This window comes from Leucopleurus acutus, assembly GCF_964270905.1.
Source record: "Leucopleurus acutus genome assembly, chromosome: 14".
NCBI classification, from domain to species: domain Eukaryota; kingdom Metazoa; phylum Chordata; class Mammalia; order Artiodactyla; family Delphinidae; genus Leucopleurus; species Leucopleurus acutus.
The window spans coordinates 62,642,091-62,667,475 of record NC_139156.1 but is presented as its reverse complement, the minus strand read 5'-3'; the positions used below and the strand labels follow the sequence as shown (position 1 = coordinate 62,667,475).

At 50.4% G+C, this 25,385-nt stretch overlaps 1 protein-coding gene across 2 annotated transcripts in view; it reads left to right on the top strand.

Moving 5' to 3' along the window:
* Positions 1-1,160: 1,160 nt before the first annotated feature.
* Positions 1,161-25,385, top strand: part of TSPAN15 (tetraspanin 15) — a gene marked incomplete at both ends in the record, with an annotated part of 48,704 nt that continues 24,479 nt past the window's right edge. For both annotated transcript variants that reach the window (XM_082854098.1, XM_082854097.1), the window contains one exon: positions 1,161-1,256. In XM_082854098.1, coding sequence (XP_082710224.1) covers positions 1,161-1,256 — 96 coding nt within the window. The remainder of the gene's footprint in view (positions 1,257-25,385) is intronic.

Here is a 25,385-nt window from a genome sequence, read left to right as displayed (position 1 = left end):
TACCAGGAAACTGGCTTCCTTTTAACTCCCTGGGCAGGGCATTGCCTCCCTCCCCACCCCCACCTTACTTTCTTCTTTCTATGGCAGAGCCCTGAGGGCTGGGACAGCCTGGTCTCTGTTTCTCTCTGGGAGGCTTGGGAGTCCAGGGCAGGGGACTGGGACAAGTGTGCCATTCCTGCAGTCACCACCAGGGACCCCACCTAGCGCTGCCGTGAGCTCCCAACCTCTGGGCCACACATGTAATTCCTGAATGGCACAAACACTGATTGCCGGCCTGCCAAGTCCCAGGCTGAGCTAGGCCTGCAGGGAAAGGAAATAGCAGTGAGTCAAGCAGGGGCCGTGGGAGACAGACTCACAGACAGGAAGACAGATTCTGACCCCGGGCAGGGGAAAGGCTGGGTGCGAAGAAGCTGGGTCAGAGCTGGGCTGAGTGTGTGCAAGGGAGGGGGCTCCTGAGTTGGGGTGAGGGGGTGAGGGCTTCTCAGAGGAGGAGGCCACTGGGGCAGGGTTGGGATCTCACCTGGCCGCAGAGAAAGGGAATCTCAGAGACCTGGGGCAAAGCCTCCAAACTGTTACAAGAGGAAACTGCGGGCCTCAGCTCCACGAGGGCCCCTACCCGCACCCTCGTCTGCAGCACCTTCCTAGATGTGGCTCTCCCACCCCCCTTAGGCTGAGGAACTCCACTTCCTTATTCCATTCATGCCTTGCACAGTCATTTGCATACTTTAACACCTTAGCCATAAATTCCTGCTCTTTTCCCATAGTCTTCTCTCTTGACAACAGTGGAAAGCGAGCATTTCTGTGTACCCCGAATGAAGCACTCTAGCTGTCTCCCTAGCGCCCCTCTGCACACACTCTCCCACGGCCCCCAAAGTGACTGAGCATAGGCGCTTCCACAGCTGCACGCGACCTCTTTCGTAAAACCCTCGCCCCCGCCCCTCCCTCGGCCTCCTCTGGGTCCAGGCCGCTGCCCCGCCCCAGGCCCGCCCCCTCCCAGAGCGCCCATTGGCCCTGGGGCTGGGTGGGCCCGGGACGGGGCTGTGATTGCGGCTCGCCGGTGTCAGTCCCCGAGTGAGCGCCGGTGGCGGGGCGGGGAGCCGGGTAGGCAGCCTCAGGTGGGGCTGCTGGCAGCGAGGGACCCAGCCCGGGAGCCCCCCAGGATGCCCCGCGGAGACTCGGAGCAGGTGCGCTACTGCGCGCGCCTCTCCTATCTCTGGCTCAAGTTCTCGCTCGTCATCTACTCCACGGTGTTCTGGGTGAGTGACCCCAGTCGGGCCCCGGCATGGGAGGGGGAGTCGGCACTCCCTTGTTCACCCACACGCTGAGCCGGCGGTGGGGGTGGGCTGGGTCCAGGCTTGTCTGCTCCGGGGAGGGGCAGAAGCGCACTCCTGGATTCTCGTCCCACTCTCCTTGTGAACTAGGAAATTATGGTTGCTCCAGCTCCGCCTGAGTTTCAGCCGCTCGGTGCGGAGCCTTAGAGCTTGGTGGCAACGTCTCAGACGAAGGAGCTCCCACGAAGGAGCTCCGCCTGGCTCACCTGTGTGCACCTGACCAGCAGTTTGGTTCTGCGAGTCCGCTGCGCTTCCGCTGGTGCTGTAGGCTGTGGTTACCACGTTTGGCCGCGCTCACCCCACCTGCCGGGTATTACTGAGTTCGTCTCTCTATCCGTCTGCGGAGAAGTGGTAGGGCTTTGTTTTCCGGAGTCGGGAGACCTGAACTCCTTATGCTGTCCCCACTATTTACTTGCCGATGCCCCTGAGCAAGATGCTTTTCCAGGTGCCTTGATTTCCTCTTTGGTGAAAGGAGGATTCCACCAGACGTGTGGTCTCTGGCTGCTCCCAGGTGCTCAGTAACTTCAAAAAGGCCCTGCACTTAACCTTCTCTCTCTCTTGTTGGGGGCAGGGTGGTAGTGGCTGGACATGAACCAGCCTTCGAATCCTGCCACTACCTCTTTCCAGCGGCGTGATCTCGGGGAAGTTACTTCAACTCTCTAGGCCATAGTTTCCCGGTCTGCAAATGGAGACAGTAATTATACTCAACTTTCAGAATGGTTGTGGAGATTAAATGAAACAGGTCAAGTACATTGCTTAGCACAGGGACCAGTGAAGAGCTTAAGAGGTGTCAGCCATTATTATTATGGGCAAGGGAGCTGGGCCCTCCTGGTAAGCTGACCCAATAGACTGCATTTCTTTATGGAGATTTCAGACTAGGATGGGCCCCCTTGTAGAAATGAGGACATCTTTCTACAGGCCAGTGCCAGCCCTGCCACTCTAGAATAGCCCCCTACCCCCAGTATGCCACAGGGCAGACTTACCCAGGTACCTGACACCTCTCCCCACAGGGCAGACTTGCCCAGGTACCTGACACCCCTCCCCACAGGGCAGACTTGCCCAGGTACCTGACACTCCTCTGCCTCAAAACACATGCACACTCCTGGTCTTCTCCTCAGCCCTCATTGGGTCTGTTCTGCTGGCAGGAACTGTTAGATCTGCCATCAAGCCTGGCTTTCCTTGTGACCCCTCTGTGTATGTGACCTTACCTGGTAGTCAAGAGATCCAGATTCTAGTCTTTTTCTGTTTTGAATCACTGGGAGAGCTTAGGCAAGTCATTTCCATGTTTGGGGCCTCAGAGCTGTTAATTGACTTGCCCAGCTCCCAGTCCAATTCTCTGACTCTATGTAATGTGGAAGAGAGAAGAGCAGTATGTGTGGGGGCCGGAGGATGGAGCACAGACCCATTGATGGAGGCTTCAGGGAGGCAGAAGGTTTTATGTGGAACTGGATGGGGGTGATTTGAGCTGTCATTCAGTGGTTCTTAAAGTTGCATCAGAATCAACTACAGAATTTTAAAAACACTACAGTTACCTGGGCCCTGGCCTATGTATTTATTTGAACTTATTTAAGCTCCCCAGGTAATTCTACTGTGTGGTCAGGGTTAAAAACGGCTGAGTTAGATGGTCTCGTAGGCTCTTTGATTCTGATTCTGGGTTTTTCTTGCCTTCTCCTTGTTCGTCTGGCCTCAGAAGCTCATTCTCTATAGGTCAGAGTTGAAAGAAAGAAGGCTAAGGTTGATGGGTGGGGAGGTGAGAAAATAGGGGAAGACCAGGAGTCAGAAGGTGGGGATTACTTTTTTGGCTTCACCCCTTCTCTTGATATATAATCACTGACCAGTCTCTTAACCTCTTCGCGCCTCCATTTTTCCACCTGTAAAATGGATAACTGATACCCTGCCCCCACACTTCATTGGATTGTTTTTGGGCTTAGTGATGTGGGGAAACAGTGACATGTGGGGAAACCAAGGACTATAAAAAAGAAAGTTGCACAGTGAAAACGGAACTCGAATTTTCAAGGCCTGTCCTGTCACTGTCCCCTGCAGCCCTGAGAAAAAAGCACTCTGTGACCTTTGCTTTGTCTCTCTTGGAGCAGGGTGGGGCTCAGAACTCAGAATCTTTCCTTTCCAGCCACCTGAGATCGCCTTACCAAATCGTTAACTTCCCATCCCTGCAGGTATTTGTGCTTAAAAGTCTCCCTAGGCATGCCAAGAGCTCAGCCACCTGCCAGGGCAACTCCAGGTGCCAGAATTTGACTGCAGGGTGGAGGCCCAGTTTAAGTAATTTGTCCTAGACTGGGTTTGCTGTTAATTGGAAGCCATTACAGGAGAGCCTATCGTCTCCGTCCCTTGGGAGGAGGAGTAGGGCCAAGGGTTACTTGCTTTATAAGCCCAAAGTGCCAACACTTTCATCTCAGTATTTAAGGAGCCATACGTTTTACCATAGCCATGCACCTTCTATAGGGATTTTTGCTTTAAAATTTACTATCAAATAGGAAATGCAAGGAGACTGTACAACATTTAAAAGTATAGAAGAATCGTCATCAGTGATAAGCCTTCCTCCTATCCCTCTCTCCTGGCCTGCCCTGTCCAGAGGAGGCCTCTGTTATGAGTTTCTTATGATTCTTTTCTGAGATGCAATCCTAGGCACAGGATGTCCTAGGCACAAACATGTGCATATGTCATATATTCCTTTTTGTTCCCCCTGCATAAAGTAGCACACTATACACAGCTCTGCCCTTACCTTTTCACTTAAATTTAAATCTGTGTAAAATTTGGAGCTTTGCTAGGGGCTGCCTCATTCTGTTTGATGGCTGCATAGAATTCACTGTAGGCTAGGCCAAAATATACTTAATCAGTCTCCAGCTGGGGAACTCAGGTTGTTTCCAATCTTTCGTTACTGCAGACAGTGCCGCAGTGAGCATCTTCGAACGTGTCATTTTGCACATATGTGTGTATGTCTTCAGGGTAATTTCTAAAAGTGGAATTGCTGGGTTAAAGGGTATATGAATATATAATATACATACAAGAATACACTCATAATAAGTGTGTACAACTTGATTAATTTTTACAAAGTGAACACCACTGTATAATCAGCCCCCAGGTCAACCAGCAGAATGGACAGAAGAAGCCAGCAACCCCCATTGTGTCCACTGCCAGTCGCTACCCCTTCTCGCCAGTAGTAATCACTATTGGGATGTCTAATAGCACAGAACAGCTTCACCTGTTTTTGTATGTGCATTAAAAATTTTGATAGATGTTGTTCAAATAGCCATACGTAGAGGCTGTAACTATTATAATATTGTTTACATGTAATATTATATTACTTTAAGCTGATTCACTTTTTAAACTTAAGTTTATTTTTAAAAGGAGGCTTTATATCACCACTGCCATTGGGGAACCAATATTCCTCATCAAAAATAGCAGGTAGAAATGCAGATCAAAACTACAATGAGGTATCACCTAACACCAGTCAGAATGGCCATCATCAAAAAATCTACAAACAGGGACTTCCCTGGTGGCGCAGTGGTTAAGAATCCGCCTGCTAATTTAGGGGACACGGGTTCGAGCCCTGGTCCGGGAAGATCCCACATGCTGTGGAGCGAGTAAGCCTGTGCACCACAATTACTGAGCCTGTGCTCTAGAGCCCGCGAGCCACAACTCCTGAGCCCATGCGCCGCAACTACCGAAGCCCACGCGCCTAGAGCCCATGCTCCGCAACAAGAGAAGCCACCGCAGTGAGAACCCTGGGCACCGCAACAAAGAGTAGCCCCTGCTCGCCACAACTAGAGAAAGCCTGCGTGAAGTGATGAAGACCCAACACAGGCATAAATAAATAAATAAACAAACAAACAAACTTAAAAACTAATCTATAAACAATAAATGCTGGAGAGGGTGTGGAGAAAAGGGAACCCTCCTGCACTGTTGGTGGGAATGTAGACTGATACAGCCACTATGGAGAACAGTATGGAGGTCCCTTAAAAAACTGAAACTAGAACTACCATATGACCCAGCAATCCCACTACTGGACATATACCCTGAGAAAACCATAATTCAGGAAGAGTCATGTACCACAATGTTCATTGCAGCACTATTTACAATAGCCAGGACATGGAAGCAACCTAAATGTCCACCTACAGATGAATGGATAAAGAAGATGTGTCACATATATACAATGGAATATTACTCAGCCATAAAAAGAAACGAAAGTGAGTTATTTGTAGTGAGGTGGATGGACCTAGAGTCTGTCATACAGAGTGAAGTAAGTCAGAAAGAGAAAAACAAATACCATATGCTAACACATATATATGGAATCTAAAAAAAAAAGAAAAATTGTTATGACGAACCTAGGGGCAGGACAGGAATAAAGATGCAGACGTAGAGAATGGACTTGGGGACACGGGGAGGGGGAAGGTTAAGCTGGGACGAAGTGAGAGAGTGGCATGGACATATATACACTGCCAAATATAAAATAGATAGCTAGTGGGAAACAGCCACATAGCACAGGGAGAGCAGCTCGGTGCTTTGTGACCACCTAGAGGTGTGGGATAGGGAGGGTGGGAGGGAGACGCAAGAGGTAGGAGATATGAGGATATATATATACATATAGCTGATTCACTTTGTTATACAGCAGAAACTAACAAAACTTTGTAAAGCAGTTATACTCCAATAAAGATGTTAAAAGATATAGCAGGTAAATATGACAGTAAATATAGTGCAGGGAAGATAAAACAAGTTATTTAATCCTAGCTAGATACTGTGGGTGCTGTAGGCTGCAAACCTGAGGCTTGCCCTGGTTGTTCAAAAGCAGTTTGGCAAGTGTTTGAGAGGCGTAAAGACAAACTGACACCGAAGCTGAGATTTGCTCCTTGATGAGATTGGAAAGATCAGAAGGGAAATGAACAATGAAAACTTCTCAGTCTATTAGTCAATATGAACATGACCTTGAACCCCTTACAGTGACCTCTTGTCCCACACTTGGGGGCCCTCTCATTTTTAGAGGGTGACCTTGGGGCTCAGAGGGGGTGTGTCTCAAGGTCACTGAGCAGAGCTGGCACTAGCCCCCACGTCTCCTCATTCCCAGTTCAGTGAGAAAGGAGCTCACCCAGAGGCTCTTGGAGCCTCCTCTTCCCACCACATGGGTGAATCACTCTGACACATGTGCCCTTAGCCCACTGGGGACACATCTCTAATTATAGCACCAACCACAGGGTATCCTAGAGATCCGTTTACATGACTGTTTTTCCTCACTGGACTGTGGGCTCCTGGAGGTCAGGGGTGTAGCTCATTTGTATCCTCTTCCAAATGCTGGTCTTGGAGCCGGGCACACAGTAGGTCCTCAGGGAAAGCTTGTTGCATTGGGGCAGTTGAGTCCCAACCTGCATCTTGGAAGCAAGGATTGGAGATATGGGTACCTGGATCAGAGGCTGAACTGGGTGTATAGCCAGCAGTGGTCAGGTTTGCTGACGCCTTGAATTTGCAAAGTGGGCTTTACTGGTCGTGGAGACACTGGCTCTCTGGCAAGCACCTGTTGTCTTGACAATGAGGTAGGGTTTTCAGTTGGGTAATGGTGTCAGGGCTGAGGGGTGTTGATGATTGAGAAGGAAGTGGGTGTGGATAGGTGATGAAGGTTATAAACGCCAGAGGCAATATTAACTCTTCTTGCCCTCTCCAAGGATGGGCCCTGTTATCATAGTTTGATCTGTGATGCTTTATTTTTCCCTAAAGTTTGATGGTGAAGAGTGTGGACTCTGTACCAAGCTTTCTGGGTTCAAATCCCAACTCTGACACTTATAGGTTGAGTGACATAGGCACTAACTTCCATCTGCCTCAGTTGTCTTATCTGTAAAGTGGGTGACACCAGAACCTACCTGAGAGTTGCTGAGACCATTAAACGGATTACTTATGGGAAGAGCTTAGAGCAATGCCTAGCACATGATAAACACTACACCAGCTACTTAAGGATTAGCCGTTCTTTCCCAACCTTCCTCTCTATTCTTCTTGGTACTCACTGAGAATTAGAAGGGCCCTTGAAGGAACCTCTAGTGTGACCTTTTTGTTTTACTGAGGAGAAAACAGGCCTGGAGAGAGGAAGCAAGTATCTGAGTCCCCACAGCAAGTTAGTGACAGACCCAGACCAGGACCCGGTTGCCTGACTTCACTTTCTTCATGGGGTCACTGTGACCTTTACCAGCCATTGTACCCCCAGCCCCTACCCCGTGGTAGTCCCTCCACATGTCAGGGCTGAAGGTGTAGGTGGAAGACAGCATTTCTGGAAGGAGCCAAATACCTGGCCTCTCACTTAAGCACAGAAGGAATTTCCTTTTTTTTTTTTTTTTTTGGCTGCATTGGGTCTTCGGTGCTGTGCGCGGGCTTTCTTTAGTTGTGGTGAGCAGAGGCTACTCTTCGTTGCGGTGCGCGGGCTTCTCATTGCGGTGGCTTCTCTTGTTGCGGAGCATGGGCTCTAGGTGCGCGGGCTTCAGTAGTAGCAGCACGTGGGCTCAGTAGTTGCGGCGCGCGGGCTCTAGGGTGCATGGGCTTCAGTAGTTGGGGCTCGCGGGCTCCAGAGCACAGGCTCAGTAGGTGTGGCACATGGGCTTAGTTGCTCCGTGGCATGTGGGATCTTCCCGGACCAGTGATCGGACCCTTGTCCCCTGCATTGGCAGGTGGATTCTTAACCACTACGCCACCAGAGAAGTCCATAGCAGGAATTTCTAAGTTTTGAAAAGAGCTTTGTTTGTGTGAAAATAATATGTGCACATAGTTTAAAAAGAATTCCAAGCAATTCAGGTAGGTACACAGATGAAAATAAAAGTCACCTTCGATTCTACCACTGAGAGAGAGCTCATTGTTGGGGTTACTACCCATTTGGACATCTCCTTGTACATATATGTACATATTTAACTCTTTTTTATTGTGTTTGATTGATCGGGCAGGTCTATTTCCCTCTTGTTCTAGGCAAGCATTTCAAAGAGAATAATAGTGAAACTCAAGTAGAAAGTGAGGCAGCCTTCATACTGGAGAAGCGGTTACCATTGCCTCATGGGCTGTCAGAGATGACCTGGCGCTGGGCTCAGGCCTCAGGCCCAGAGAGGTCCGCCCTTCCCCCAGCTTGGCCATGGGACCTTTAAAATCCAGAGAATCAGGAAGACAGTCCCGGAAGGGATTTGGAGAACCTTCTAATGAACTCATTTTCCATATGAGCAAGTAAGGCCCCGAGAAAGTTTCTTTGTGCTTAGTCGAGGCTTCTGTGCATGAACCTGCCCCCTCCTGTAAGAGAGGGGTTGCTTTAAGTTGTAGGAGTGGGTTGGGACCTCGCTGCCTTTGGTTGTTCGTTCCTGAGGAGGAGTAACTACCTGCCCTTCTCCTTTCCCCTGCCCGGTGCCTCCTCTCTCTCCGTGAGTCACAATGCCAACCTGGGGTGGGGCTTAGAGTCAACCAGATTAGGGACTGATAATGCAATTTCCATACCAGTTGGCTGCATATACAGGGGAATGATGTCTTCTGGGTAAGCCCGGACACAGGAGATTGAGAAGATAAACCTTTCCCAGAGAGCACCTCTGGATGTGAGTGGGCTGGAATCGACATCTTCTGGAAGGCAGGAGATTCCAGTCTTGCTCTGCCATTCCCTCCAGGGTGGGGACCGTTTGCTTATTCAGTCAACAAAATAGTTATTTAATGCCTACTGTGTATACCAGGCATTGTGATAGTTACCAGGAAACAACTATGAATGAGACAGGTTAGTCAGACAAACCAGTAAATAAACATAGTTGTGATAGGTGCTAAGGAGGAAATTAGGGAGGAAATGGGAAGAGATGGGAGTTCCTACTTTAAATGGGGTGGTCAAAGAAGGCCTTTATGAGGAGGTCAAAGTCTGAGAAGGACCCAGCCACAAAAAAGGCCTGTAGAGAGCATCTCAGACGGAGGGAGCACTAAGTGCACAGGCCCGAGGTAGGCAAGTATGGCTGCAGCAGATGAGGAAGCCTAAGGGCCAAATTGTGGGTGGAGAGACTCTGGTCATATGAGGAGTCTGGGGTCTGAGTGGCCCAGAGGGGAGGTTTAATTGTCAGGACCTGATGGCAGTGCCATTTGGAGACATGGATCAAGTGCTGGTTCTGCTGTGACGCTGGGTGAAGGACCAACTCTCTGATTCTCCTGGACGCTTCATCTGCGGATACCCTGGAGGGCTGTGGGGAGGACCCTGCAAGATGAGAGATGTGGAAGCACCCAGCACACTATAGGCCCGGTGTCCCTGGGGGGGATGGAGACTTATCTGGGGAGCCCTACAGAGCTCAGGGGGAGCTGAGACGTAAGATGTGATGAGAAGTTCTGGAATTCGTCTTATCAGAGGAAGCTGCTTTCTGCTGGGGATTCTCTGCCCGCTTAGAGCAGATGGCTGTGGCCTTGCCCTTGGGCGGAGAAGTCTGCCCCCTTGGGAGCACATTCAGCCTCTTCTGGGGCCTGAGTTCTTCCCACCCTTTAGTTCCTAGGCTTTAGTGGTGTACCAGCGAGGCTGTGTGCCACATGCTGGGCACGTGGTCTAGGGAGGCCAAACTAGAAGTATCCTCAATGCTCTGAGCACCTGGAGAAGGAGGGATGGGGGAGCCCAGGGGCAGGGTCTGCCCTTGCCAGGGAATGTCACACAGGTGTACTGTTCAGCTCCAGGCTGGGCCTTCCCACCTGGGCCTGTGGGAGGGGAGACAGAGAAGACTAGGAGGTCAGCCCACGAGGGAGCTGGAAGGTGAAATCAGGCGGCAGCAGCCAGTTGGAGGCAGCGTGTGGTTTCCTGCGGGGCTGCCTGGCCGTGACTGCAGAGGAGCCCTGGGGAGGACTTCCAGGAGGTGGCAGCCGGGCTTGAAGGGCATGGATGCCAGGCTGAGAGGAGTGGAGATGAGCTTTGGGAGAGGAGGGGGGGTCACTGCAGAATGGGATATTTGTTGGGCCTGGATGTTGAGGTCAGAAACAACCTTTTTTTTTTTTTTTTTTTTTTTTTTTGCGGTACACGGGCCTCTCACTGTTGTGGCCTCTCCCGTTGCGGGGCACAGGCTCCGGACGCGCAGGCTCAGCGGCCATGGCTCACAGGCCTAGCTGCTCCGCGGCATGTGGGATCTTCCCGGACCGGGGCACGAACCCGTGTACCCTGCATCGGCAGGCGGACTCCCAACCACTGCGCCACCAGGGAAGCCCCCAGAAACGCCCTTTGAGGGGACCAGTCCTGGAGGCGCAGCTCTACCACTCAGCAAGTTAGGAGAACGAGCACTTCTTGGTTGATGGGTGAGGAGCAGGTCTGATTGGCTACGTGACAAGTCACGGACAACTCTCTGTGCCTCAGTTTCCTTGTCTGTGGAAATGGGGTAACCGTTGTACCTCACAGGGGGCCAGGCTTGGATGGGGCGATGCCTCCAGGGCTCTTAGCCAGGCGTCTTGTGCGGTAAGCATCAGCGTGGATGCCGGGAGAAGCATCGCTGGGCGTTGGTGAGAATGGCTGGAGGGTGGGAGGAGCCTCCGCTTTGCGCTTGCATCACCATACATCGCTTCACTTCTCTGGGTCCTCAGAACAACCCTGTGAGCTGGGCACTTTCCCCTTTCACAGCTGCGGAGACTGAGGCCTAGAGAGGGGGACGTGACTGGCACAACCCACCATTTGCATCCATCCCTGAGACCGGAGCTGTTTCACTGTGAAAGTGGTGCTTGTTGTGTTTTGTTTAATTCTTTCCAGAGTAGACTTTCTCACCAGTGGAGGCGTTTGCATCTTGGCCTGCAGGGAAGTAAATATTTGCCCAGAGGGTAGAAGGAAAACAGCCTTGGCCTGGTCATTCTCAGAGCCCTCCCCCTTCCTGCTGGAGAGCCCCTCCCAGGATGCAGCGTGTGGCCTTGGACAAGTCACAAGGCTCCTTGTGCTGTTTCCCGTCCCTACCAGAGGACGGGCTGTGCTGGGTGCAGTGTGGGGGGCCGCAGAGGTGCTTGGGGTCAGGCGGTCAGTTCCCGTGCACCCTCTGTGGGCTGGGCACTGGGCCCAGAGATGGGTGCAGCCCCCAGCCCGCCCCGTCACAGATCGAGGCCAAGTCGCCCGGCTGGAGTGGAGTGGGGTGCTGGCTTCCGAGGCTGGCACCGAATTCGGAGACTGGGTCACTTCCTGAGGTCAAAAGACAGGACCTTCTGGGCCTTGGGCCTCTGAGGCCTCCCATCTTGAGGATTTCACAAGGGCATGTGTCCAAGCCCCATCTTCAGAGCTGACTGCATGGGTCTAGGGTGGGGCCCAGGCACCTATAAGTTTTAAACTTCCCCGGGTGATTCTAACGTGCAGCTGGAGTAGAAACTGCAGCTCATGGTGGTGTCTGTGAGGGAATTCTGATGGGAGTGGCCCGGTTTCCAAGCTGACTTTCTCTCTACCTGAATCCTGACTGCCCTGCTGAACCTTTTCCCAACCTCGCTGACAATCTGGACAGTGTCCGTGGGCTGGGAAGTCACTGTGCACATTTGGGAGAGGCTCACCGTGAGGGAGCCGTCCTGGAAGGGGAGGGTGCACTAGCCAGGGGTGGAGGAGCGGGGGTGTTGGGTGGGGTATTGGCGGGGCTAGTCTAGGCTGACGGAGGTGTGTGGAGACCACCAGCCTGGGGATGGGGGTGACCGTGCGGGAGGCTGGGCTTCTTCCGGGGACCCAGATGTATCCGGGTTGGGGGGTGTCCATGGTTCTAGAATTTTGTTTTCCTTTTGGTTATCTTTATAGCATCCTTTAATCTGCTCTAAAGGCAACACGTCTCTGTAGTTAACTTTGTAATTTGAAGAAGTTTCTATAGAACCAGACTTGAGTTTCTTGAGTCAGGGATTCACACACTTAGGGGGTGAGCTGTGATAATTTCCGCCCCCCCGAAATTATGTCTCCAGTTTGAGAACTGCTGATGTGTAGGCATCATGTTGGAAAGCTGGTTGTGATCTATTGAGTGTCAGCGACCTGCAGTTCTGACTCTGTAGGGGAGGTACAGCAGGTGGTGGGGAAGCAGAGTTCCAGGTAGGTGTGATGAACTTGCGTGGGGTCACAGTGATGAGCTAGTGGCCAGTTCGTGGAAGGATAGGGACTTGACTTCTGACTCTGACCAGTGAGCTCCGTAGTGGGTTGGATGGTGCCCCCCCACCCCACAAAAAGATGTGTTCATGTCCCAGAACCTGTGAATGTGGCCTTATTTAGAAAAAGCATCTTTGCAGATATAATTACGTTCAGAATCTTGAGATGAAATCATCCTGGATCGCCTGAGCTGCCTTAAATTGAATGACAAGTATTCTTGTAAGAGAAAGGCAGAGGGAGCTTTGAGACAGAAGAGAAGACACAAACACACCTAGGGGAGAGCCGTGTGAATGCAAAGGCAGACGAACCAAGGAATGCCTGGAGCCACCAGAAGCTGGACGAGGCGAGGAGCCTCTGGAAGAAGCATGGCCCAGCGGCACCTTGGTTTCAGACTTCTGGCCTCCAGAATTTTGAGAGAATACGTTTATGTTTTAAGCCGTTTGTGGTCATTTGTTGCAGCAACCCAGAAAACCAATGCAAGCCCTTTCCGCTTCACCAGGTTGCCTCGCTAGGGAGGGGTCCAATTGAGCAGGTCCCTGAATATCCCTTTCCTTTCTGCGGGTGCTGAAGACAGAGGACAAGGGGTGGGGATGGGGAGAGGAGCCGGGCTGGCAGAGGGTAAGGCCCATAGTCCCACCCCTGCTGGGGGCCCCGCCCCTCCTGCAGCCCCACCCACAAGCGGCCTGCCCCACAGAGGCCCCGCCCCTTCCCAGCAACTGCCCACACAGCTCAAAGGCTGTGCTCTACAACTGGTTTCTGCAAGGAAAGCCTGATAGAAAGAGGTTAAAGGACGAGAAGGGAATATAAGTTTGCTCTCAGGAAGGACTTCCTGATTCTGAAAAGAGTTAAATTGAAACCGCTTTCTAAGTGGGGCTGTAAAATATCTGTGATTCCCTTACAACCTTTCTGAACAGGCGTATCACCCATCACTTGGGGCAGTTAGTTGGGTGGGGTTCCAGTTGGGCGAACTTCAAAGGGCAGTGGAGGGCATCTGGTGTAGCAATGCCTTCCTCTCAGAGGGGTGGAAACTGAGACCAGGCCACACGGCAAGTGCCTCTGGTTCTAATACCTCCATCGTTCAGAGGGGACAGTGGGCACTGCTCAGTGATTTCACCCCAGTGGCATGCTCTCCAGCTGGGATTATTGGTGTCCCTACTGTAAACGGGCCTGCTGCTGCACCTGGGGACAGAGGCCTGATGTGTGACTTATCACAGACTGGTCTTCTCTGCAGAGCCAGAAAGAACTCAGGCAGCGGGAACGCTTGTGCGTGCCACCGGGGAGCACTGTTTGCCTGGCCCTGTGCTGGGTTGGTGGGGACAGATGAGCCAGCCCCGTCCCTTGAGAAGCCGGCACTCACTGAGTCCTAGCAGTGTGCTCAGGACAGCTGCAGATGTTCTGTGATTGGAGTGGGGTGGGGTAGCAGCTCCCAGGAGGCTCCGGTGGGTGGGGAGGCTTAGTCAGCAGTGGAGACTTGGGCTCTGGGCTCCCCACAGGGGTGGCAGCAGCCACTTGACTCTTTCCATCTTCAAGGGGGCGTGGACTCAGGATCAGAGCAGAAAGAAGGCGAGGACAGGAATTGTTCAGGGACCAGCAGTCCCGAGACAGGAGCGGCCCTGTTTGTTTGTGTCTTGGTTCTCCACTGCAGTCTCCTCTGGTGCTCACCTCACTTAGAATTAAACGTTCCCCTTTGCAGTGAGAAAATCTCCCCTGGCTGCCCTCTGTCAGCCTGGTTGTGCCTTCTGCTTCCTCCTGTTTTGTCTTTTTAATTTTTTTCTTTCAGTTTTATTGAGATATAATGGACATACAGCACTGTATACACTTAAGGTGTACAGCATAGTGATTTGACTTACATCATGAAATGATTATCACAAGTTTAGTGAACATCCATCATCTCATACAGATATAACATTACAGAAGTAGAAAATAAAAAGTTTTCTTTGTCATGAGAGCTCTTAGGATTTACTCTCTTAAGAACTCTCAGGGACTTCCCTGGTGGTGCAGTGGTTGAGACCCCGCACTCCCAATGCAGGGGGCTCGCGTTTGATCCCCAGTCGGGGAACTAGATCCCATGTGCATGCTGCAACTAACAGTTCGCATGCCACAACTAAGGAGCCCTCGAGCCACAACTAAGGAGCCCGGCTGCTGCAACTAAGACCCAATGCAACCAAAAATATAAATAAATATTTTAAAAAAGAACTTTCATATGTAACATACAGCAGTGTTAATTATATTTATCATATAGTACATTACATCTCTAACATTAATTTACCTTGTAAGTGGACTCTTTGTCTTTTTAAAGCTAACAATTAATGAGCCCTTCCTGTGTGCTGGACTGAGTTGTCTCCTAGACATTCTCTCCTTAATCCTCCAGGAGGAGAACCCTCTGAGGGTCCTCAGAGGCAGTTTTAGGGTTATTGCCCCATTCTACACTGAGGTAAAGAGAGGCTCAGAGGCAGTTTTAGGGTTATTGCCCCATTCTACACTGAGGTAAAGAGAGGCTCAGAGAGGTTAGGGAACTTGCAAATAAATGCAAAGCCTTATCCCCTCTCTTCTGGCAGACTTCTCGATGCCTTCCTATCCCAGGTGTTTGTCCTTAAGAGAAGGATGCTTTTAAGGGAGGTGGGCTGTTTGGGGATGGGTTGTTTGTTCATTGGTTCGGTCCTTGAGTCACTCATCTAACATTTCCCAGGCATCCGGGGGCCCTCTGGTTCTCCCTGAGGTGCTGCTAGAGGAGCAGGGGCCCTGGAGTGGGGACCAGCTTCCTGGGGCCAGGGCCCCAGGGAGGTGGGCTGACTGTCAGACTCTGTGGGAAGGACGGGAGCAGACCTGAAGTGGCACGAGGCACCTGGGCCAGGTCCCCAGCGGGCTCTCTGAAGCTGCAGGAAGTCAGAAATGGGGCCTCTATCACCGTCCTTCAGAAGCAGGTTTTTTGTTTTTCTTTTATGAGAGGATATGCCAGGGCGTGAGAACATCTTTTTCCCGATGAGGGAGGGCAGCTTGCAGTGGAGAGAGCACTGGACTGTGTGACCTTATGGGAGTGACTGCCTCTCTCTGGGCCTCAGATTCCCATCTGCAAAATAAGGGGGTGGGGCCAGAACAGCATCCATCTCCTTAGTTCTGGTGGGTCCACAAGACGATTTTAGGTGGTTCCTGGGGGAACATTTTAAAATGTAATACGTGTGCATTAGGTGTAATGTGTATTACAGAAAATAACTAATACCTCAGATCTATGATTTCATAGATGTTGATTAGGTTAGGCCAAGACCATATTTATTTTAGTAAGAAAAGTCAGTCAATTTTTTTTTTTTTTTTTGCGGTACGTGGGCCTCTCACTGCTGTGGCCTCTCCCATTGCGGGGCACAGGCTCCGGACGCGCAGGCTTAGCGGGCCCATGGGATCTTCCCAGACCAGGGCACGAACCCGTATCCCCTACATCGGCAGGCAGACTCTCAACCACTGCGCCACCAGGGAAGCCCGAAAGTCAGTCAATTTAAAGAAAAATAGTGGCACCTCCTGGTCAGGTGTAGGCACTTAACAGTCTTTGCTGGCTTTTAAAGAAAGAATGGGGATTCTCATTATGTGTTACAGCACCTTACAGTTTACAAAGGAGTTTCCCCATCTCCCCAGGTCCTTTGAGTGACCATTAGGCAGGTGTTATCATTCCCGTTTAACAGCAGAGGCAGCCGACCCTCAGAGAGGGAAGTGATCTGTCCAAGGTCACACAGCTCCCAAGTGCAGAGGGCCTCAGCTAGCACATGCTCTTTGCCAGTCTCACCAGCCCAGCCTCAGGGAGCGCTGGGTCACTCGGCCTTACCTACTCCCACAGCTGGCACCGGCTGTCATCATATTGTTGCTTTGTTGTATGCATCTTCTCTTGTCCTGATTTCCTTAAAGCAGAGAAGGATGGGATTGAAGGTGACGAGTGACCCTCTCTGTCCCTTCCTGCAGGCCTCTAACCTGTGCACAAGGAGGAGCGTGTCCTACAGGCTCCCCGGGGTGCTGTTTTCTAGTGAGCTCGCTGGATGGATAATAGGTAGGCTCCCGTCACAGCTGATCTTTAGCCCCAGTTGGCAGTTAGCGAAACATCTGGTGAGGGCATTAATTCCAGGCCAGAGGAGGCTGCCTGCCCTGAGCCTCTGGTGAGCGAGCCCCTGGCTGTGGCCACTGAGACTTCCCAGGCCAAAGGGAGACTCAGACTGTGAACAGATCTCCTCTTAGAAGACATGGAACTCGGATCTTGCTTGCTGCTTCAATGTTTTTATTGTTAAAACATAAAACATAAAAAAGGTTAAAGAATGATTCAGTGAACACCCATATGCCCACTAACCAGAATCAGTAATTTTGACATTTGGCCGTGTCAGAGGAAGTTGCAGACATCATGACAGTTCACCCCAACTATCCTCAGATGCATCTCCTTAAACAAAATTGTCCTTGGATACAACCACAACACCACTATATGCCAAGTCCATGTTAAAACTTCTCCAGTTATCCTTAAGGTATTTCTCATAGTGCATTAAAAAAAAAAAAATCAGGATGCAGAATTACAGTTCATGCATTATAGTGGATCTCATTTTGACAGAAAAGGTCCCAGTGCCTCTGAAACATGAGGGGTGACCTCTGAGGCCTTGAATGTTATAGGTTCTGGAGTCCCAGGGAAGACAGTCATGTGTCACTTGCCTGCATTTGTCTGATCCACCAAGACCTACCGGGGTCTTGCCCTCTCGTTGCTTAGGAAAATTCAGAAAGCATTCAGCTTGCTGGGCCTGGATATCCATGTGGAGCTGCTGGCCCACCCTGCATGAGCCCTCTTCCCATTGGAAGGAGAACTGCTGAGTGGCCGGAAGCCAGACCCAGGACTCCCTGAGTGCCCACTGTCAGTCACCAACGGCATGTGCTGGGCCCTGTGCTAGGCACTGTGGGGAGATGCTCTAAAGAGCTTCGAGACCCGGGGCCCACTGCCCACGGTCTGCTTGGGGACACCCAGCACGCCCTGGTGTTATCTGTTCAGAGACGCTCTGTTTGCAGACATTGTCTGGGATGTGTGGGGCAGAGCCTCTGTTCCTTGGGGAAGGGGAGGCGGGAGAGGCCCTTCTTTCACGGGACAGGGAGCGCTAAATAAGTAGTGCCTAATCAAGCTGTGATGGGGAAATGAACTTAAGAAAAATTTTTTAAACCCACAGAAAAGTTGAAAGAAGAGTTCAATAAATACAACACTTTTTTTTTTTGTAGCCATTGTGACCTCACCCTTACGTACCCCAGCATCCAGCTTTCTGAAAAGGGGGTTCTCCCACATGCTGCCATTGTCCATCTGAAAACAAATCACCATTAAATAGAACATCATCTGTGCTGTCCATTTCCAGATTTCACCAGTTGTTTCCCAAATGTCCTTTGTAGTGGACATTTTATCCAATCAAGGTCCACCCATTGTTTTCACTGTGACATGGCTCTTTCATCTCCTCCATCCTAGACTATCCTCACTGCTTTGGATTCCTTTGAAGCCTCCAGGCCTTTGATCTGCAGAACATCAGCGTTCTGGATTTGCTCTATGGTTTCCTTGTAATTAGGTTCAGGCCACACATTTCCTGCACGAACGCTGTGTAGGGAGGCGGTGAGGGGGTACAGGAGGCCACCTTAGGAGGTACGTGATGCCCGGCCTCCCGGCTGCTGACCATGCCAAGCTGGACCGCCAGCCCTGTGATAACAAATGTGTAAACCGTGGATGACACTTGGGGCTGTGTGCATATTCTGTTTGGTAAACAACTTTTGAAAGCAAATCTGAGCATGTGACTCCCTGCTTAAATTATTTCAGTGATTTCCCTAATTTCAACTTCAAAATATATCCAGTCTGCCTGCTTCTTGCTACCTTCACGTGCCCACCCTGATCCAGGCCACTCTCACCTAGCATCTAGGTTACTGCAGTGGATTCCTGACCGTTCCACCTCCATGCCTCCATCCCCCAGTTCTCAGCACAGCAGTCAGAGTAACTCATTTAAAAATCAAAGTCATATCAGATCACTCCTCTGCAAACTCGTACTGCCTTCCACTCAGAGCAAAAGTCAGAGTCCCCTCAATAGCTTCAAAGGGTCCATCTGCAGCCCACACCCCGGCCCTCTCCCCTCCTCCCCTCCACTCTAACCCCATCAGGCTGTAGCAGCTGTTCCTTGAACACATGGGCACATTCCAAGGTCTTGGAAGCTGCTTGGATGTTCGGCTGTGTATCCACGTGGATGCTACAGAGCTACGCCCACCCCTCCCCACTTCAAGTCTTCACTCCAGTGTCACTTTCCCTGGCTGTGCTATTTAAAATGACAGCCCCCTCTGCCGGCCTCCCTGGCTTCCTTTTCTGTTTTTGTCTTCATAGCACTTACAACCAAGTACCGTATACTTTTCTTATTTATTTGTTTCTCCCCGACTAGAACATGAGCTCCACCAAAGCTGAGACTTTTGTGTTTGGTTGGTTCACTGCTAGCTGGGCCCCACTCACCACCCCGCAGCCCATTCCTAACAGCTGCTCCCAAAGTGTGCTCCAGGGATCCTTGGTGGGGGGAGTCTTCTGAGGGATCTGTGAAGTCAAAACCATTTTCATGATAATACTAGGATACTATTTGCTTTCCTGCTCTCATTCTCTCAGGAGTGCCCCAGGGAGTATTTCAGGGGCACGTGACGGTGATGTGGCAGCAAACTGAGTGAGGAGCAGCTTCAGGAATCCACCAGTTCTTCTCATCAGCCAGACATTAACATTTGCAAGAATGTAAAGCCCATGCCACTCTTCCCCCTCAATTTTTTGGGGAAAATTTTTAACAAAAAATATTTATGTTAACATGTAAATCTATTACTGTTATTTCTAAATGAGTTAATAAATATTTAAATTATGTCTTAATTTCTTATGTAGTAAATAATTGATAGATATAACCCCCCAAAACAAAAACTCTAGGGTCCTCAAAAGTTTTTAAGAGTGAAAAGGAATCCTGAGACCAAAAACTTGGAGAACCGCTGGCTTACACAACCTCTCAGTAAAGAGATGTCAAATGAATGAATGAACTTTCTGGTTTAACCTGAGAGACCTTGCCTTGGTGGTCTGGCTTCTGCAAGCTTCCCTGGCCTCCTCCCCTCCCCCATCTGCCTGTCCTTGGCTCTAGCTATGCTGACCTGCTGTCCCCATGGCACCTTCATGGGCATCTGAAACCCCTTGTCCATTTCAGAAATTCTTACTTATCCATTACGTGCATCAAATGGACTCAGTTCAAACTTACCTCCTCCAGGAAGTCTTCCTTGCCCATGATTTAACGTTTCCTATCTCTAGTGCCTCTGCAAAATTACCTCTACCCCAGTGTTTCCCTAACTCCACTGCATTTGTTGGTGTGCAGGTGTGTCTTACCAGACTGAGCTCCTTGAGGGCAGGAACTAGGTCTTACCTTTTTATTCCCAGTGCCTGGTACATACTAGGCACTTACTAAATATATGTTGAATCAGTGAATGTTGCCTTAGAATTCAGAATAGGGACTCTCTTTCCCCTGAGTTATCCTTGGACCAGAGTGCCTCTAAAGGGGAAATGGTTTCTGGCATCTGATTTGAGTCTTGAAATGTCAGGGTTACAACAGTACTGCATCTTTACTGGGAAAGGAGAAGTAACATTTATTGAGCACCTGCTGGGTGCCAGGAGCTTTTGCATGGTATCTTGCTTCAGGGGCATTGTGGTTCATTAGGCCACTGTGAACCGACTTGGGCTCTAACCACTTTCCATATGGCTTCTGTGGGGAGAATGTGGTCTGGGAGCTAAGCTAAACTTCCTGTGAACTTTTGGGACTAATGCATTTGCATCATGTATGCAGACTATGAAGTTGTTGAGGTCAGAGATGGTATGGTATATGTGTTGCTGGGTCCTGCCACCTCGCTCTGCATGCAGTGGGTAGTAAATACCCAGAATGATCTGTTCAGTGGGCATAGTTAGTATTGTAAATAGCAGTACCAGTGAGGGCTTCCCATTGGTGATTTCATAGGTGATCACAAGTGGAGAAAGATCTCTATAGCTGGGGTGATCCAGGAAGGCTTTCCAGGGGAGGAGGCTTTGAGCTGAGCTTTGGGGGATGGGCATTAGCCTCTTTCAGCTTTGTTATTTCCAAAAAACAGTTGGTCTCCTTCCCACAGCTGCTGTGGGAGGCTGGGAGGTGTGTGCCTTGATCAGGGCGGAAAGGGCATCTCTGTCCCCTGTAGGACCTTTCTCATGCAGGAGTGTGACGTCTCCAGGCCAGGTGGGAAAGCAGGGGTAGACCCATGGAGAAGGACTCAGTAGAGGAGAGGACTTTGGACCACCCATGGTCTGCTCATGGCCAGGGTTCTAACAAGGGCTGTCTGGGCATGAGTTGCCATGGGCTCCCGGAGCAGTGAAGGGATTCTAGGGCTTGTGGCCAAACATCTCCCTTTTGGAGCAGGGAAATTGAGGCCCAGAGAGGGGAAGGGAGACTTACCCAAGGTTGCATGGGAGTTAGTGACAGAGCTGGGATTAAAGTTCAGGGCTCCCCTCTCATCCTCCCCCCCGCCCCCCAGTTCTCCTTCCAATGTGTCATGCTGCCTCCTTTTCCCTTTTGCCCTTTGACCTCTTTGGAGTCTTGAGCCTTTGGAGTGGGGGCAACTTATATTCTTGAAGTGTCATGCCAGGCATTGACACTTGTGGTCTGATTGCCTCCTCTGCCTTCCAGCCTTCGTTCAGGGACAGAGGGCCCTGTTCAGATGTGGGATTTTGTGCAAAGAATGAACCAAGGGCCATATATATATATATATATATATATATAATCAATTCGCTTTATTTTTTTCTTAGCTGTAAAACTACATCTAACATTAAAAACAAGAAACACAAAACAGTAAGCTCTGTCATTGCCAAAATTGTGTGGAGACAGCTCTTAGTTCATATCTGCCCAGCGCAGCCAGGTGTCCCCTGGGAAAAGGCAGCCCTGGCTGTGGGGCCTCACTGCCTTCTGCACCTGCTGCTGGAATTTCCTTCATCCCCCCCCGCACCCCCCATGTCTACTCCCCAAACTCCTGTTCTCTTTGGTGCATCTCCCTTCTTTTTTTTTTTTTTTTTTGCGGTACGTGGGCCTCTCACTGTTGTGGCCTCTCCCGTTGCGGAGCACAGGCTCCAGACGCACAGGCTCAGCGGCCATGGCTCACGGGCCCAGCCGCTTCGCAGCATGTGGGATCTTCCCGGACCGGGGCACGAACCCGTGTCCCCTGCATCGGCAGGCGGACTCTCAACCACTGCGCCACCAGGGAAGCTCAGCTCCCTTCTTTATTGTGGCTTCTCTCAGTAGCCCGGAGGGTCAGGGAGAGTTGAGATCATGGGGGACTCCACCTTCCTGCCCCCTTCCCTGAAATTCCTCTTGCCGCCACTTTGGAAAGAATGGGGGATGCCTGGCCCAGTTCCTGGTGGGCAGCTGGGGGTTTTGAAAGGCTGCTGGGACCTGAACTGGAGGCTGTCTAGGACAAAGCCCCCTTGTCACCTGTGTGAACCTGTGTCTGCTTTTAGAGGGTCTGAGGGAAGGGGAGACCTGGGCCATCTTACTCACTCCTGCCAGTGGCCTGCAGCTCTGAGCAGGGGAGCCTTAGCCAGCCCTGCTAGAGAAAGAAGGGAGGGGAGACCAGCAGTGGTTTGGCACAGGGTGTACTGCTGAGAGTACCCCAGCAGGGGGTGCCCTACCTCGGCTGAGATCTGGGAAGATAATCACCCAGGCACCGTGGGAATACAGCCCTGGGAGGTGGGCTCTGACTCTCTTGGTTCAGACACATGGAAGGTGGAGAGAAGGAAAGGGGTCCAGAGACAGAAGGGAAAAGAAAACCAGGGAGAAGAGTGTGTTGGGTGGAGGTGATATGCTCTTGACTCTCCTTTGCCCCTTGGCTGTTTCTGTGGTTTTCAGATTAACCAGATAAGTCATCTTGTCCTTAAGCCTCAGGGGCTCTACTCTGGAATGGCATCACTAGTTTCTTCTTTGGGCTCGTGGGCATCTGAAGCAATAGCATTTCTGATTCATTCTGCCGACAGATCTATCGGGCCAGTCCCTGTGCTGATGGAGCGTCCAGTGGTGTGAAGTCAAACTCCTGTGCATCCTCCAAGGCTCAGTTCCAATAGGCCTGCCCTGATTTCCCAGGAGGAAGTGACTGCCAGGCCTCTTGTCTCAGAAGATTTTTACCACTTGTTTGTTACACCACTCCCCATCTGCCTGCCCCTAAACTCTTCCCAAAGAGAGTCCGGGCTCTGTCAGCTCCTACCCACAGTGTTTTATATGTTTGTGCTGGTTTGTGATTAGAAATTCCACTCTGCCCGGCTGGGTTGAGTAGCTGGGGCTTGCAAACCTCCCAGTTTAGCTCTTTCACAGCCTGGAATGAGCTGTGTGCATGTGGGAGCCTTTTTTTTTTTTTTTTTCCCCCCAGCTGTAAGAATGTGGACGATCATCTAGTGATAGAGAAAGTGACAAGGCAGACCTCTAAAAAACTTCACAATATAGAGAACAGACAACATGTGGGAGTCTTTTATTTTTTTAATTTAATTTTATTTTGGGAATATAGTTGATTTACAAAGTTGTGTTAGTTTCAGGTGTATGGTAAAGTGATTCAGCTATACATATACATATATCCATTCTTTTTCAGATTTTTTTCTATTATAGGTTATTACAGAATATTGAGTAGAGTTCTGTGTACTATACAGTAAGTCCTTGTTGATTATCTATTTTGTATATAGTAATGTGTATATGTTAATCCCAAACTCCTAATTTATCATGTGGGAGTCTTTTAAATCAAGTGTTTGTAACTGTTGGTGACAGGAGGGTAGCAAAACAGACTGGTGTGTCCACTTTGCTTCTTAGAGAGATTTGTTTTCCAAAGGCCATGTTTCCCACCCTGGGCCTAGCTGGAGGGGCAGCTTGGGAAAGACTTCCACAAGTCTCTCCCCAGATCTGCCTAGACAGCCACAGAAAAGCTTGAGGGAGGTGGAGAGCACTGTTATTAGAGAGGTCATAATAAAGGTGATGTAAATGAAGAAGGAATAAATCATGCTTTTGGGCAGGAAGGCCTGATAAAGATGTCAGTTCTCCCCGAAGGGATCTATAGATTCAATGCGGTTCTAGTTAAACCTTAGCAGGTTTTTTCATGGAACTTGATACAATGATTCTAAAATATCTACACAAGAGTCAAGGTCTAAGAGTATCCAGGACACTTCGGAAGAAGACAGGAAGGAGGGATGTGGCCTAGCAGATGCCATGGTGTGTTATAAAACTGTATCACTACACTAGGGAGGTTCGTTTCGGGACCGAGTGACACCTGGGAGAGTCAGTGTGTGACAGCAGAGTCGTAGCACATCAGCGAGGACAGGAGGACCGGTTAATATGTGGTGCTTCTTACGTTCCAAACAAAAGCAGACTGTCAGCGGATGTCATGGACCAAGTGTTGCAGTTAACCAAGTTCTCTGCATTGATGTCCAGGTTTTTAAAAAGAAAGAAGTCCAGGGTGAAGGCAGAGTTGACAGCAGAGTATCAGTGACAAAGACCAGAGGCTGGCTTTTTTGCTGGCGTAAGAGGCAGTCTTTGCTGTTTCCTCCAGGGCTGGCTTTCCTTTGGGGTTGGGAGGAACCCCTTTCCTCAAGCACAGGCTGCCTGGACTTAGTGCTGAGGTCCAGGGCCCCAGAGCTTAGAATACTGCCCTGTAGTCCTAGATATGGGTCTGGCACCTTCCCAGGAGACAGAATAGGCCCTATATCAGTTTGGGTTGGGGATGCTGGATCTGGTGTGTCCTGCTTTCCTTAGGCGCAAGAAGGATGGGATAATAGGAACTGGGCTTTCTTGGGGAAAGTGGGAAAAGAGGTTGCTTTCTCCTGAATGAAGTCAGTGAGTATGAATTGAACTTCCTCTACCTAGTGGCAGGATGGTTAGGGCACGTGACTCTTTAATAAGGGTGGTCTGTACTATCAGAAAGGAGCAAGGTGAGAATGGTAAAGGGCAGCGTCCAATGAGAGCTGCTCTGGAGCTGTGCTGTCCAATACGGTGGCCACCAGCTACACGTGATCAAATCTAAACTATTTTAAAGGAAGTAAAATTAAAAATTCAGCTCCCCAGGCACAGAAGCCACATTTCAAGAGCTTACTAGCCACACATGGCTAGTGGCTACCGTATTAGACGTTACTGTCATCACAGAACATTCTCTTGGGAGCACTGCTCTGCTACTGGAAACTTTGTATTTTGCAGAGACATTTCAGACCAGTTATCTCCCAGATCTAAGTGAAAGGCCCATCTGGTAGCCTTAGTGGCAGGCCAGACAGGTTTTGCCCACACATCCTGGCTCTGCCTCTCATAAGTTCTGTGACACTTGGCCTCACTGAGACTGGTCTGTAAAATGTGATTGGCTGTTTCTTAGACGTGTAAGGATGTGTGATGGTCAAGGGAGATCATGCTGGTATAGCACTTTGCAGGATGCTGGCACAGCATAATCACTCTGTACATAGCAGCAGGTGAAAGGTGAGGGTCAAAGAGGCGAAGTGACATGGCCAAGGGCACTGAACTAATAAATGAAGGTCCAGAATGCCAACTCCCATCTCTTATCTTGCCTCTACTGCTCCTTCCAGCCCTAATCTGTGCGTGAGAGAAGCTGATACAGAGTGTGCTGAGGAGGAGGTGGCTGTCTGCAGGGTGGGCTCTGCCTAGGGCCAGGCAGGATCGTCCTGGGGCAGAAGAGCTGATGGATGTGAAGTCCGGGGTTTCTTGGCTGGATGCCGGGGACCTGCTAGCCCCATCTTATTTAAAATCTCTCTCAGGCCTTGGATTTTAGCTACTCCCCACATCCTTTCAAGCTCAAAACTCAGAAAAGTGCTTTGTTTGGGCCACACAGAACCCTGGAGCCTTGAGTGACCCATGAGATGGTTTCAGAGTGAAACAGTTCTTGGGACCTTCCAGGAAACGCTGGCTCCTCCAGGAAGCCCACCTTGATTTTCTGATGTTTCCTTTCTCCCC